This window comes from Odocoileus virginianus, chromosome 1 (assembly GCF_023699985.2).
Source record: "Odocoileus virginianus isolate 20LAN1187 ecotype Illinois chromosome 1, Ovbor_1.2, whole genome shotgun sequence".
NCBI classification, from domain to species: domain Eukaryota; kingdom Metazoa; phylum Chordata; class Mammalia; order Artiodactyla; family Cervidae; genus Odocoileus; species Odocoileus virginianus.
In genome coordinates, this window is record NC_069674.1 from 59332825 (window position 1) to 59349632 (window position 16808).

General features: G+C 39.2%; 1 protein-coding gene across 2 annotated transcripts in view; it reads right to left on the bottom strand.

Moving 5' to 3' along the window:
* Positions 1-16808, bottom strand: part of DOCK4 (dedicator of cytokinesis 4) — a 470931-nt gene that overhangs the window by 83067 nt on the left and 371056 nt on the right. For both annotated transcript variants that reach the window (XM_070468527.1, XM_070468524.1), the window contains exons 27-28: positions 12132-12226; positions 1381-1456 (exon numbers count right to left, since the gene is read on the bottom strand). In XM_070468527.1, coding sequence (XP_070324628.1) covers positions 1381-1456; positions 12132-12226 — 171 coding nt within the window. The remainder of the gene's footprint in view (positions 1-1380; positions 1457-12131; positions 12227-16808) is intronic.

Consider the following 16808-nt stretch of genomic DNA (forward strand, 5'->3'; position numbering starts at 1 on the left):
TCACAAAACATGAATTTTAGTCAATAATTAGTCAATAGCTAATAACTAGTTAATGATTAATAACCAATAAATAATTAAAAACATAACTAGTGAGAAATGTGGGCTTCCTCTTGGCTCAGATGGTAAAGAATCCGCCTGCAATACAGGAGACCCCGGTTCGATCCCTGGGTCGGGAAGGTCCCCTGGAGAAGGAAATAGCAACCCACTCCAGTATCCTTGCCTGGAAAATCCCATGGATGGGGGAACCTGGCAGGCTACAGTCCATGGGGTTCAAAGAGTCAGACATGACTGAGCGACTTCACTTCACCTCAGTGAGAAATGTAAATCAAGCAAAAAATTGTTCTGCTTATCAAAGTGCCCCCCAAAATGGTCTCCTCTAGTGCTGATGTACACCTAGGTAACCAAATATAATTGCTACAACCTTTAACTCAACATTTTCATTTATAAATATTTATCCAAAGAAACAATTAGGAATATAAGTCAAATTTTATTTTGTAAGAAATACATAAAAAGAGTAATTTATGAGAATAAAACAGTAGAAACAAACTGAATATTAAAAAGTAATGTGGTGATTATGAAATTTTGATATTTTGATTGTTATAAAGTATAAAGACATTTATTATGCAACCATTAAAATTCCACTGGTTTCTATTATACTTTTTGTATTTTCTAGTTCTCTGATAAGGAAATTTTATTGAATGTTTAGTATAAAATATGTTATTTTTAAAAGAATGGGAAATTAAGATGTCAAAAACATAAAACACCACTAAGAAGGGAAACCAGGATAGGCACTGCCCATCTTTATTTACCATTTTTCATTTTCTATTTAAAAAATGGTATACTGAGAATTCTTAGAGACCCAGGCATATCATATTACATTACAAACTTACAGAGAGATCTGCCCTAAAGAATCTTACTAATTTTTCATTTTTTTTCTTTTCACTAGTTCATTCTAAAATATAAGAAGATAGAGATCTAAAGGAACTAAACAGTTTACTTTGTAAATATGTTCTTTATATAAACTCTATTTTAAAAGATGTTTTAAAACATTATGCTCTAAGTTCTTTTTGTCATGCAGGGGATCAAAAAGAAAAAGAATTAAAATTTACAGTAACAGTAAAGAACATTCTTTCCTCTTAAGCACTATGATTTTGACCAGGTTGATGAACATAGTTATAGACCTAACTTATTCACAAATAGAATGAGGAACTCTTAACATTATTCATAATTGAAACTAATATGTTCCAAGATTAATTTGAGGTAGCCAGAATAATTTTATTTTCCTATTACTAAGAGAAAGAAAATTCATGAGGCAATTTCTTGAGGGATAATGTAAAACCTTTTAGCCCAAGCAAGATAGTTATCTAAATGGATACTGACCTTATAATCAAAGTTTTCATTTAAGAAGTTCTTCCGAAGTGCATCTGACAGGTACAGAACTGTTGTAATAATGACGCTAGTGATAAAAAAGAATACATTTTAAGTTGAAAACTTCACATTAGTGAAAACCATTATTAGGCAAGAATAAAGTAATTAAGACAAAAGAAAACCTCTTCAGTAAGCCTGTGGAACAATATTAGATAATTCACATTTGAAATAAAAAAGAGGACACCTAGGGAAAAAAAGTAAAAGAATCTATCACTGAAATGATATGCAGAAAAATCTATAAATTCATACGACTCAGAATTATATTGTCTTGATGTTTTACAATTTTTAAATTTCTAAACAAAGCAAAAATTTTTAAATAAATTTACAATAGTCTATATTTTATTAACATGGAAGAAAGTATAAAAACTTATAAAATACAGCAAAAGAGAGAGAGCCCACAGATGAAATGGACAGGCTAAAGCAATAGATTATATTGAGTATTTATTTGACTGTCTTCTCTCTGCTCTTCCCTATTTAAGGTGTTAGCGGGCATGTAAGAGTTATGGGAGTCAGATTCCCTCTCCATGGTGACAAGATTGCACTAAAGAAACCATTACAGACTGTGAAATTGTCTATATCCTAGTACTAAGCTGTGTGAAACTGACAGTGTTACAGCAGTTTAGAGAATGGGGCATCTCTGGGCTGGAGAATTAGGGAAAGCCTGTCAGAGGGGCCATATATAGTCATCTGTATCTTGCTAGGGAGATTATAAAAGGAAGATTTAGTAAGCATCCTTGGTTAACTCTTGAGTTAAGCAATTTTTAAAAAATCTCCTTTTTACAGCTACAAGAGCATATGTTCAAAACTGAATGCAATTCCAATTGGCTCACTTAATGTCAGATAACAGCATTTATTGAAACAAGATAGGTCACTCCCCAAACCACCAGAAACCAAGCACCAATTTATAAATGATTGATATTTAAAATCTCTTTGGCCTTTCCTAAGATGCATGCATAAGGAAGTGCTTGTGATGTGATGAGGCCCTAGTTCTCATTGCAGGATTTGTAACTGAGGGACGTAATTGTGTGACCCTAGGTAAAATAACATGAAACAAAACAAAACACCTCATCAACCTCACACCTTGGTTATCCTACTTGTAAAATAGAGATTAAAAGAATATTTACTCATTAGAAGAATATTTATAGTTTCTGGAGAACATAAATGTTCACTGATGAAATCCAAGGTGGTAACTGGTTAAGTTTCTAAAGCAGTTCATTCAAATCTTAGTATATAAAACTAAAGCTTAATTATCAGAAAATGGAATGCTATCAGGCAAGGAAGGGGCTCTTTGTCCAGCACCTATTGCATTGTTGGGCTTCTAAGTTTAAAGAAGAAAATTTTGCATCCTTAACAAATGTTTTCCTTCAATAGTCAATGAAGAAACATACACAGAACCATGATACCTGAGTTTCACATCAAAACCACCTTCTGGCCTGCAACTCTAGCTTGAACTGTTGTTCAGAAACAGTAACCTCTAGTGTTAGTAAAACATGACGTATCTGAGATTTGGATTATTGGGCCCAATGCTGTGGAAAGGAGCCAACAAACTCAACCTTCCAAGTGAGATGATTCCTTGCCAAAGACTATTCATTTGTAATTTATATGCTGGATTCCAAACACATGAACAAAATCCACGGCTTCTTGAACAGCGCTTGCTGGTAAACAACAAGGACTCTCTGACTTTAAGAAGGACCTGTGAGCCTCAAGCTGACTGCTTACTGGAATCACTGGGGAGTTTTAAAAAACACAGATGTCTGGATCACACCCCAAAGATTTAATAATTGGACTGGGGCGCAATGTGAATCTCAGGATCAGTAAAGCTCCCAGGTGATTCCTTTGCACACCCAGAGTTGAGAACCACTGCTCAAGACAAACATTTTTAAAAGTTAGACAAACTTCCATGGATGCCTGGTGATCACTTAAGATGTAGATCATGATTCAGCTGGCTTGGGATAGGGCCAAAAGTTCTGCATTTCTTACAAGCGCCAGGAAATGTTCATGCTGTTGATTCACAATCCAACTTTTGAAGAGCAAGGTTCTGGAGAGGTTCAAGTCAGAAACACATTCCAAACAACACTGCTTCACATTCTCCTGCCTTCGAGAATTTTAGGCCAGTGACCACTGTGGTTCTTTAACAGGACATGCATCCTTGCTCTACACTATCTCACCCTCAATCCAAGGGTGCTTTATCATCAGGCATAAGAAGTACAGGGCACAGGCCTTTTCAGGGGCTTTGGAAAGTACTGCGTGTGTTTGTTAGTTGCTCAGTCATGTCCGACTCTGTGCGACCCCATGGGTTGAAGCCTGCCAGACTTCTCTGTCCATGAGGTTTTCCAGGTAAGAATACTGGAGTGGGTTGTCATTTCCTTCTCCAGGGGATCTTCCTGACCCAGGGATCGAACCCGGGTCTCTTATATTGCAGGAAGATTCTTTACTGTCTCAGTCACCAGGGAAGCCTGGCAATTTATTCCAAAGGCCAATACTTCAAAAAACAAAATGTAAAAACTGCTTTTCATTTTGGCATGCGGCAGGTGGTATGATGAGGGATAAGACCTTCAAAAATATGACTTCCCAGGGCTAAAAAGATCTTAAAATGACAATTTCAATCGCTTTTCATTTATGCTTATAATCCTCAGCCCAAGTCACAGAGGCAGCTCCCAGAGCTTTTTATGTCTCAGCACTAAGACAGTTTCCTGGCATACAGACCCTCAATCAGCTAAAAAGGCATATATATATTATGGCTCCTTCACTGTGGTGGAAACCTGTAGTGTTTAAGGATTTTTTTTTTTACTTGTTCTAATTTACCCAAAACCATGTGGCTCCTTTGGCTTTATTCTTTTACTCATGACTCAGTTTCTGAATAGGTGGACTTTTCAAATCTCAGGGTTCCAATTCAATAGCCAAGAAAGGTTTGCAATCTGTTACTACAAATCGTCAAAATACTGATGTCTGCCATAGGAATGAAAGCATAAAGACCACTTTTGACAACACTGATCTATGGCAGAGCATGATAAATCTATGGCAGAGCATGATAAATCTATGGCAGAGCATGACAAATGTGTACATAAAAGGGAAACCAGCACACAGGAGATCAAAACTCTCTCTTCAAATTTTCCAGCTGCCACTTCATTTCTGGCACTTAGAAAGTATTTTTATGCAATGCCATCCCCCCTAGAGAAACCTCATCCTATAAACTGTCCTTTTGAGAACTACTCTAACCTGATAATCTGCTCAAGCAAAAGCCCAGCTCCATAAATTATAAATAAACTGAATATTTTGGATTCCAATATCCAGTTTTTGGATAAACTGGCCATCAACAAGGTTAATGTACTTGGAAGATGACAAATTTCCTACAAGCTTGAGGGTTAAGAGGGCAGATCAAACCCTGGACAGCCATCAGGGAAACTGACCTAAGCTAGCGGTCCTCAAATGTCAGTACATGAGTAGCACCTGAAAGATACATAAGGCTTTCGGGCCTCACCAGAGGCTATGGCTTGGTGAGATCACGCCAGGGCTCAGCCACGTAATTCTGATGTGTGTGATTATTCATTCTGAGGTCTGGTGTTAGAGACGGAAAAGAAGATAGAAAAGGGTTGGAACTCGGTGAGCAATGACATTTGGGAAATTTGTCTATGGTAAACACTAAATCGCCAAGGGCCTAGCCCAGTAAGTGTTTGCTGAATGACTGTGGTTTCAAACTGGTATTTAAATCTATGGTTTGTGATAATTATTTGCTGTACTAGGTATTTCTTTTTTTTTTTTTTTTCCCATTTATTTTTATTAGTTGGAGGCTAATTACTGGTATTTCTAAAATGTAAGCCTCGTAGAACTTTTTATACTTTTCTATAGCTAGTTTTTTTTAAATAAACTTTTTTTAAAGAACAGTTTTAGGCTTACAGGATTATTGCAAAGATAATACAGAGTTCCTGTATACGTCATACCCAGTTTCCCTTATATTAACATCTATTATTGGTATGGTACATTTATCACTGTGAAGGAACCAATACTGTTGCTATAGATATTTTGAAGAAGAGACTGAGATTAAGACAAGCAAAGCTGATGGAGAAAGCCACTCTAAATGGAGGTCACAGAATAAGCCGAAACAGGAAGGCAGGAAAAGAAGTGATTCTGCTTTTAGTCAAGGAGGTATGCAGTGCGGGTGAGGTCAAAAGAATCAACAAGGATTGAAAGGGAAGGATTTTTAGAAATTCCATGACCTTCTCCTTTGGGCAGTGTTGGTACAAAGTCACTCATGTGGCAACAGCCTCAGTTTTTGTTTGTTTGGCCTACTAGACTTAAATCCTAATGTATTCTTGCCTTTCCTCATATATTCATTCTACCAACTCCTCACACCTCACCAGGAGATGCAGGCAATTCTTTTTTAAATATTTACTATAACTCTGGAAGTATGGCACATTTCTCTTAGTAATATACAGTTTTTGGTAAAAATCACTATCTTCTCCCATGCCCCGCCCCCCACCCCCCGCCACAGTAAAGTATTTAAAGATAATAACCCTAATAGAAAAACCCCACCATCAACAAAAAACAATAGTAATTATTTTTCAATGGATCTTCAACAGATGATGGGCTTCCCTGATGGCTCAGATGATAAAGAATCTGCGTGCAAGCCAGGAGACCCTGGCTCAAGCCCTGGGTTGGAAGAACATTTGGAGAAGGGAATGGTTACCTTCTCCAGTATTCCTGCCTGGAAAATTCCATGGACAGAGGAGCCTGGCAGACCTCAGGCTTCCCTGGTGGCGCAGATGGTAAAGAATTTGCCTGCAATGCAGGAGATACGGTTCAATCCCGAGGTGGGGAAGATCCCCTGGAAAAGGGACTGGTAACCCACTTCAGTATTCTTGCTTGGAAAATTCCATGGACAGAGGAGCCTAAAGGGCTGCAGTCCACGGGGTTGAAAAGAGTCGGACATGACTGAGCAACTAACACTTTCAATTTTTCCCTTTCAACAGATCATCTACTCTAACATAAACCTTTTCATAGTCAGTATCACATACTTTGTCTTCCTTCCTGTTACAATGGATCAATGCTCCTACCTAAAGTATCAACACTCCTAGCTAAAGCCAAGCTTCCTGGTGGGTACTTTATCAGTGCTACCCTAAGTGTGGTGAGCTTCCTTCATTGAGAAAGTCTCACCACAAAAAACAATGTCAATGGAACTAAACTGTATGCTTACACAGCTGACCCAATTTCCAGTGCAAATTGACAGTGGACAGCGCTACCTTCAGGAAAGGTATTCTCAGACAGGCACAATGAGAAATCCTGTACTTGACCTCACCCCTACTGGCTTACCCAAGGACACTGTTTCTTCACTTAGGCCTGTTTTCTTTAGCACTATCAATATTTCTTTTTTCTGTGCCCTTCCTATCTGTAAACCAACACGCATAATATTCCATATTCAGAAATGAATCTTAGCATTCATATCTCCTTCCAGATATAGCCACATTTCTCTGCTCCTTCTTATAGCAAAATCTTCTAAAGAGCTGATAATTATTGCTTTCATTTTTTCAATTCCCATCTGCTCTCGAATTCAGTCTGATAAGACTTTCATCTCTACCGCTCCACTGAAACAGTACTTGTCAAGGTCACCAGTATCTGCACCCCACTGCCAAAATCCAGGGATAACTGTCAATCTTCATCCGCCAACCTCCCAGAAGCTCTTTACCTCCTTCCTTTATGAAATACTCTCCTCATGTGGTTGGTATTATGCCCTTCTGGTTCTCATCTTACATCATAGGCTACTCCTTTTCCATCTCTGTTGCTGGTGGCTTCCAAACATCTTGACCTTGGAAGGTTGGCAGGTTCCAGGGCCCAGTCTTAAGTAGATTTCTCTTTTCAATCTGTACTTTCCTCTAGAGTGCTCTCGTTCAGTTTGATGACTTCAAATACTACCCAATGCCGGGGACCTCAAATGTATTAGCATGTCGCTAGGCTTAACTTCTCTGAGCTCCATACAAGCATGTCCAGCCTCTTCTCTTACATCTCCACTTGGGTATCTAACAGCATCTTAAATTTTTGCTCAATTAAGGATCCCTCACCTCTCCTATTCCTCTCTCAGTATCTTCCATTTAAGTGAATGTTACCACCATTTATCCTTCTGTTGAGGCCACAATTCTAAGAGCCATCTTCAAACTTTTTCCTCCCCCACCCAGATCCAGCCATCTGCAAGTCTTGTCATCTCTGTCTTCAAACAGGGGCTCTGTATCAAACCAGGAGGGTGGGGTGGGGAGGGAGATGGGAGGGAATGTCAAAAGGGAGGGGATATATGTATAACTATGGCTGATTCATGTTGAGGTTTGACAGAGAACAACAAAATTCTGTAAAGCAATTATCCTTCAATAAAAAAATTAATAAATCTAAAAAAAAAAATCAATCTTCCTACTACCATCATTGCAATCCACCTATTCAAGTCATCATTGTCTCTTACCCAGATTGCTGTATTAAGCTCCTAACTGGTCCTTCCTGGTTTCTCTCTTGTCTCTTTAGCCCCTAGTATCTGGACCTTGTCTTCTTCCAACCTCATTGTTATTGGTTGCTTCGCACCTCACACTTCCTCCACACAGTCTTCCAGATCTTTGAATGTGCCATCTTCATTCTGACCACAGGGCCTGTGTGTATGCTATTCCTGCTGATAAGAAGTCTTCCTTTGCTGTCTGCCTATTAACTCCTGCTACAGATTTCAGCTCAAGTTTCACTCCTTCATAAAAACTCCTCCTATTCCAGTCCAGAACAAAGTTCCTTTCATAGCTTTCCTCTCAGAACTGTGCTTTTTAATGATGACATTTATTTTACAGATTAGGCACTAGAAAATATTTACTGAATGAAAGAGTCAATGAAGGAATGGATGACCTTCCCTAAGAATCTCTGATTCCATAAATCACTTATTTGCTATATATATCTCATTTGAACATAAACTGGTGAAGGTAATAATCAGCTAAACAATTCAGTGTTTGGTGGGAAAACACACACACACACACACACACACACACACACACACACAAGTAAATGTTTGAAGCCAACATGCAGAGAAGATAAACAAAATAAGGGTCTGAAATTTTAACTGCAGGACCAGGGAATTTTTACTTTCCTCAGTAAGCAAATCTTGAAAATATGTATAAAGCTGTGACTTTATTTTTGTACTGTATTTTGCAATGTGTATGGAAGAGGGTGGAGAGAAGTCTGTCTCAAAGTGTCCTGTATTTTTGGTACTCAATTTTCATCTTCCTTATGTTCCTTCTTTCTCAGATTGAGCAGTTGTCCTCATGTGAAACATCTACCAAGAACTTACAGTGGCCAGGCACAATTAAGCTTTGCAGGCAAGCAGAAGTCAGCTTTCTTATCCTTGGAAAATTTAGCCTGAACACACAATGTGAGACATTCAGGTAGAAAAAAACAAAAGACCACACTAACAGCCAGGTTTTTATAGTCAAAGCTTTTGGTAGGACTTCACATAATGCAGAGAAGCTACAGGATTTGTGACAGCACAGTTTAAAGACAGCATTTAACTGACTTGAAAACACTGGAAGAAAGGACCAACATGTAAAAGAACACCTTCTTTGAGAGATGAGCCATTCATTTGAGTTCATGCCTAGACAACGGTGACTTCTGGGCCAGTTACCATCAATTTGACATGTATCAAATATACAAGTGGGTAGTAAAAGTAGAAGTTTAGGTGAAAATGCCTCTTTGAGAGGCTCTTCTCAAATATTTCTCTAGTGTCATGGAAGAAAAGGTGGTCAACTGCAGGGACCTAGATCTAGCTTATGAAACTTGCTTCTATATAATTTAACAAAGTAAAACCTTTTAATTTCTGGTGTGGGCTCTTTAACATATTTAAAATATCTTTCAGAGATTTATTTCTCTATCAATACTATTGATGTTTATATTTTCTAACAGATTAGACACAAATAGCTGAAGGTTTATTTCTGAACTATCAGTTCAGTCGCTCAGTCATGTCTGACTCTTTGTGAGCCCATGGACTGCAGCACACCAGGCCCCCCTGTCCATCACCAACTCCCAGAGTTTACTCAAATTCATGTCCATTGAGTCGGTGATGCCATCCAACCATCTAATCCTCTGTCATCCCCTTCTCCTCCCGCCTCTAATCTTTCCCAGCATCAAGGTCTTTTCAAATGAGTCAGTTCTTTGTATCAGGTGGCCAAAGTATTGGAGTTTCAGTGTCAGCATCAGTCCTTTCAATGAATATTCAGAACTGATTTTCTTTAGGATGGACTGGTTGGATCTCTTTGCAGTCCAAGGGACTCTCAAGAGTCTTCACCAACACCACAGTTCAAAAGCACCAATTCTCAGTGCTCACCTTTATAGTCCAACTCTCATATCCATACATAACTACTGGAAAAACCATGATCACACAAGAAAGATCCCACATGCTTTCAAGGTTTGAATGGGAAATGACTATGACAGTTAAATGAGGAGAGGACAGGAAACTGAACAGTTGAAATCAGGGGGTCTATTCCAATTTGGCAGGTGGTTCACAGGCTGTGGAGTCCTGTCTATGAATTAGGTTGGATATATCACAGCCAGACATCACCAGGGGAAAAGCAGTGCCAGATTCCTATCAGCACTGACTTGGGTGTCAATGGAATGATGGTACTGCATTCCGCAAAGTCTTACGACCTTTTTCTTACGTTTGCTATGAGACTAATCTTTGGTTTAAACACATTACACAGAACTCATCTCTAACAGAACCATGCTCCTATTTAGCTAACATTAGGGATGGAAATCTTAAACATTGTAAGTTTACTCAAAAACAGAATCTGACTTCTAAGTCTGCTCCCCACTCACATGACCATAAAGTCTTCCCAAGTGTAGTAGAGATTTTTAGGTGGCGGCAGAGTGAGATGGCATTTCCTATCATAAGCCACATGATTGTCATGGCTTTCAGAAGCTAAACCACCACCTTTGTACAAAAGGAACAAAATGTTAAATTCACTTTCAGTTTGAATGTTTGCCACTGGAAATTCTAATTCAAGTCAAAATATCCATCTGCACACAGATGCAGGCAGGATGACCAAATAATGATGCTGTATGATGATGGTGTCAACGGCATAGACCCCTTCCTGTGCTGGCTCCCTGGACCACTCAACACCCTCTCCAGATACCCAGAATATTTGCTGTTTGGTAATGAGGCCAGAAACATGACCAATGGTTCCCACTTAAACCTGTGGCATCTGGACATCCAGATGAAGAGATATTTGATTCTACTCACAGATATCAAACTAAATATGCTAAACTCTAAAGAGAGCTATTTCAGGATTCTCAATTAGTCTTCAAAATGGAAAAGCTGTTTCTGTACTTATGTAAAATATAATATGCCATATTATACAATTTGTTACTTCACAAAGTTTTTAACACGGCATTTTAACACCTCCTCGTCTCTAAATGTGTACTGCAGCAGAAGCCACATTAGGCATCTCTAATCAACATCAAACCCAATCTTCCTGGGGCTCTTACCTTCTTCATATTTGGGTACCTGGGGAAGACAAATGGTGTTTTTGACCTGTGAACAGATATCTGAAGAATCCAAGCTTCACCTGAGCATGAGGGTTTTGGGGATGGGAGAAGAGGAGGAAGGAGAGGGAGGCAAATGTGGGCTGGAAGGAAAGGATGTTTATGAAATAGGGTAAACTATAAATGTGGAGGTAAAGATCAAGCCACTTTCCTAAAAACAAACAAACAAACCCACTTCATCTTCATTTCAAATCCTGAGATAATAGAGGCCAAAAGTGTGAGAGCAGATAAACCCACGACGCTGTGCCCTCCAGGAATAGCTCCTGGAATAGAAGGCCGTTCTGACCATCCCTTACTCTCCTTTCCTGGTTCCTACTCATTCAACTATTGACCTCAGATCATTTTACTTTCCCCCCCAATATGCTCAATATAAGCTAATTTTGTCAACATCAGTAACTCCCCAGATGTCCGTATCTCTTCCTGAACTTCCTTCAGAGCACTATTTTCAGCCTTCTGAAAATACACATCACTCAGGTGTGTAAAAGGAACTTCAATCTTCACCTGTCTAACTCAGGGGTCCTATGTTATTCCTAGTGCTCAGCATATGGGAGATGCTGAATGTATTCTCTGAGTTAAAATTGAGTTAAGAAAGATCAGAAATGACTCAAGGGTCCAGAAATAAAGCTGGTATTAAATAACCTATGGTACACTTAGTCAGTGGAATATTATACAGCTACAAAAGAAAAAGAAACCATAAATGAATGAGGGACTTTCTATGTATTGATTTGGAAAGACTACTAGGATTTTTATTTAAAAGAAAGATTTGCAGGACAGTTCATTTATTCTGCTACCTGCTAAGCTCTGCATAATGGAACAGTGGAAGGACATGCAAGAAACTAAACGTGGTTATTGCAGGCTGGGAGTAGGGGTAAATAAAGTAGGTGGGAGAGGGACTTCTCGAGGCATACTCTGTTATACTGTTTGATTTTTGAACTATGTTAACATACTACATATTTAAAACAAATAGTAATGATTGGGAAAAACAAGCAGGCAAGCAAAGACACAAACAAAACAAGTGAGACAAGTTAACTCAGAAGTAAAGAAAAAGAACTTCAGGATTTGGAGGTTTCAAATTTGAGATCAAAGTGAATGTATCATATTCTCCACTTCCCATATTCAATGAGTTGCAATTATCTTCAATGTAAATGTCTTACTTGTTAGCCACCAAGCGCATGACAGTCCAGTCCTTTGGAAACATCTCTGGGCGTATCAATATTCGGAACACAGTAAATATCTGCAGCAGGAAATCCTTGGGTAAGGAGGAAAGAGACCATTTTACTGAGTTATTGTAATTATTCACACACACACACACACACACACACACACACACACACACAGCTATTGTTACCATTTCCAAAGCTCTTACAGAGAAAGGAGCCATACTCAATACTTTACCCAGGAGAAAAAAATCATCTCCCTACTCATTCTCAGTGACCAGTTGATTTGCTACCCTTCCCAAACATTCCTCCTTCTTTCTCTTTCTCATGCCTAGTGGAAATGACGCTTTGTTTTTCTCCACAAGCTCTAAACATTTAGGTTTAAGAAATAAAACAGAAAACTACTAACAGATTAGCAGGGAAATGTATTTTCTTTCTTCTATTATAGTATCCTAAACTTCAGAACTTTTCAGTTCAAGAGAACTGCAAAGGGTCTTAGTTCAGTTATGCTTTCTTTTAAGTGGGTGTTAGAATTTAGAAAGCTATGCTCATGGGAAAGCATCTTAGGCAAAAACCCATGTTTCTTAAAGGGCATTCTGAAAATGCAGGATTAATGGGGTGCATGCAGGTTTATAGAATCTGAAGGTCCTAGGCAGAATAAATAGAGAGAGGGACGTGTATGAAGCTGAGCCCAGTGACAAGTCCTTAGAAACTAAGAGTGTGTCAACGTATCCTTCACAGAGATGCCATACTAGGGGGCAGTGGTATCTATGGCGATGGTATCTTTAGGCTGACCACCTGGAAACACTCTTGACAAAAAGCTTTTGTCAGGCATGGAAATACCATTTCTTAAAACATTGTAAGAAACAGACCCAAAGTGCTGGAGCACATTATACTTAACAAGAACTCAAGAAGCTAACACATCACAGGTAATGAATGAAATGGAGCTTGTCCTACTCAAAAAGAGATCGGCTCAATCTAATTATGATTTAGATTTGTTAACTAGAAAACTTAAAGATAGTTTTGTAACTTAATTACTGCTAGGAAAATATATTTCACAATTTCACTGAAAGTAACAGTATTGTGTTGCTTAGAAAAATACCCCAAATATAAGAGTTTTATTTATCAAACCTAACAACACATTAGGTTAAACATGTAAGCCACTTGAAAATAAGATTATCATTGTCACCCATATCATCAGTAGACAGAAAGATCCTAAAAAGCTAGAAACATGTGGGAGCTGTGTGTGTGTGTGTGTGTGTGTGTGTGTTTACATATTCTAACAGCTTTGATCAGACTCATAAATATTTTGACAAGGATTTAATTTAGTTTCTTTGGCATCAGCACACATATGCTGATGTGCAGTCCATGCCAGGTGGAAACATGCCCACTAGGTCATCTGCCTTTAAACCGTGAGACAGATACTTCCTGTGTTGGCAGAATTACCACAGTTTCCCAAACACATTCTCCTTCAGGTCAGATAATTTTGGGAAACCTCCCATTCTAGCCCTCCACTGGGATAGGGGATCATTAGCATATCAAAACTATGAGAAGCTCTTTTTAATGCACTTCTAAATCTTTTTTCAGTTTTCCTGTTGAGTCTTCTGAGTTTTGCAGATATGAACACAAATAACCCTTGCAAAAACTGTTTGCATTTACCTTTCAAAGTGTTATACCTCACTTTAGTTTTCTGTCTTGATGTATTTGCTTAGATAGATATTAAAGAAAAATCCTGAAGGTGGGGAGTCACTTGTTTTTCACAGTTTACAAGTACTTTGGGAAAATGAAATGGCAGCCCACTCCAGTATTCTTGCCTGGAGAATCCCGTGGACTGAGGATTCAGGTGGGCTATAGAACATAGGGTCACAAGGAGTCAGATGCTACTGAAGCAGCTTAGCACACACACACACTTATGTATGTGTGTGTGTGTGTGTGTGTGTGTGTGTGTGTGCACGGGCCCTCAGTTGCTAAGTCGTGTCTGACTGTTCGTGACCCCATGGACTGTAGCCCAAAAGGCTCCTCTATCCATGGACTTTTCCAGGCAAAAAAACTGGAGTGGATTACCATTTCATTTCCAGTGGACCTTCCCGACCCAGGGATCGAATCCACATCTCTTGTTGTACCTCCTGTACTGGCAGGTGGAATCTTCACCACTGTGGGTTCTAAAATGCTGATGTTTCATCTTTTCTCCTCTAATCAGTAAACAGAATTGGAAAGTGGAGGCAGCACCCCTCACTAGGGCATAGGAGAGAGGGATGTCTGTTGCACAGAGGGAAAAAAATGGCTGAAAAATTGGCTACAGGAGGCAAGAAATCTATCTTCAGGACTAGCAACTTTGACTGCTGTTTTGCAGTGCAGGGGGCAAAGGCAAAGTTATTCCAGGTGTAGGACTGGCAACATACAAGCTGTTTCTGTACCATCTCATTTTCCTATTCCCATTTATCTCACACAATAAAAGGCATGGCAGCATGGGGCCTCGGGCCAATGCCTACGAACTGACATCAACCTTTGTTTCCCTGAAGAAAACCTCTCACTATCTCAAGTAGTTTTCTGAGCTTCATCTATCTTTGTGGAACCAAACACATTCATTTGTAGAAATCTTATAATGAAAAATAAAAGAACATTATACTGAGATCAGAAAATCTGGATTTTAATCCTGCCTCTGTCATTAACAAGCTCAATGACCTAGATAATTTATTTAACCTCTCTGGAGTTGAGCTCTGAGGCTTTATAATGCGAGGGCTTGGGCTTTCCTGGTGACTCAGATGGTAAAATGGAGAAGGAAATGGCAACCCACTCCAGTATTCTTGCCTAGATAATCCTGTGGACAGGGGAGCCTGGTGGGCTGCTGGACATAGGGTCCCACAGGGTCGGACACAACTGAAGCGACTTAGCATGCATGCATGCATTGGAGAAGGAAATGGCAACCCACTCCAGTGTTTTTGCCTGGAGAATCCCAGGGACAGAGGAGCTTGGTGGGCTGCTGTCTATGGGGTCGCACACGGTCAGACACGACTAGAGCGACTTAGCAGCAGCAGCAGATGGTGAAAAATCTGCCTGCAATGCATGACCCAGGTTCAATCCCTGAATTGGGAAGATCCTCTGGAGAAGGGAATGGCTACCCACTCTAGTATTCTTGTCTGGAGAATTCCATGTACAGAGGAGCCTGGTAGACGACAGTCCATGGAGTCTCAGAGTCAGACATGACTGAGTGACTAACACTTTAAAGTCTCTTGTAGTTAGAAGAGACTAAAAATAATTTATATGGTCATTCATCTATTCATGCAGTATACAAAACTTTTTATATTTCTAAACCGAAGGTTAATGTTTCGGTAGATGGTAACACAAGCATATTCCACTGTGGTACTCACACGGGTTCAGCAAGTATTCTTGTCAACTGCCTGTGACAGGTTACATTTCAAACTCACTTCCCATAATTTAAAGCACTAAGACCTGACTGTGAGGCTCACCATCCCATCCCTCCCCAAATGCAAGGGTATTTCCTTGTCTATTCTAAGTACTTTTCACTAAACAAGACTGTCTGCACAGATAAGTGAAATTATTTTGCACATATAAACAATAAGTAACAGATTCTTTTTAAAATTTAAAAAAAGAACACTGTTGCAATCATACTCTGGTTTGGATAGCACACAAAAATAAGTGTTTCATATGCCATTATTTTAAAATTGGCAGCCTGGCAGCAGTTTCTTTTATGTTTGTTAACTTCAAATAGCACAACACAGGTATTTAGTTGCATTACTGGTTATTATTCAAATAAGGCATCAAATTAAAAAAAATAGGGAGGAGTTATTTCTCAGCAACACTTCTTTTCTGCAGTGCGAGGGGTTCAAAGAAGGTTCAGGTGAAAACCTTCACAAACAATAAAAGTCTCACATTCAAATAGAAAAGAAAGCAGAAGTAATTGTTATGGTGTTAGATTATCATTAACATTTATTCATTCATAAATATTGGGTGCTTTAATATGTGCTAGGCACAGTAAGAGACTGGGGACACCTAGTGGGATAAAATATATTCTTTCCTTTATTCATGCAAGAATATTTACACAGTATCTGCAACAGGCCACACCATGATGAGTTAGCTGAATGTGACCTTTGCCTTCCTCAAACTGTTTTGTTGGAGAGATGAGTGCTCATCTGTTTAAGGATATGTTACAATCTAGGATAAATCTGTGGGCCAGTTATTTCACTGCTTCCCTGATAGCTCAGATGGTAGACGACAATCCATGGAGTCTCAAAGAGTCAGACATGACTGAGTGAATAACACTTTAAAGTCTCTTGTAGTTGAGTGAATAACACTTTAAAGTCTCTTGTAGTTAGAAGAGACTAAAAATAATTAATATGGTCATTAATTGCAGTGACTATACTGCAGGTCACTGCAATTGACCTGCATTGCAGACTTGCAATGTGGAGACCGGGATCAATCCCTGGGTCAGGAAGATCCCCTGGAGAAGGAAATGGCAACCCACTCCAGTATTCTTGCCTGGAAAATCCCGTGGATGGAAGAGTTTGGCGGGCTAGGTGGGATATAGTCCATGGTGTCACAAAGAGTCAGGACTGAGGGACTAACACTTTCACTTTCACAGGTATTTCACACCAAGGGAAGGGCACCTCCCAGCCCCAGAGGCAAGACAGAACACAGGCTCACCCAGGCTGT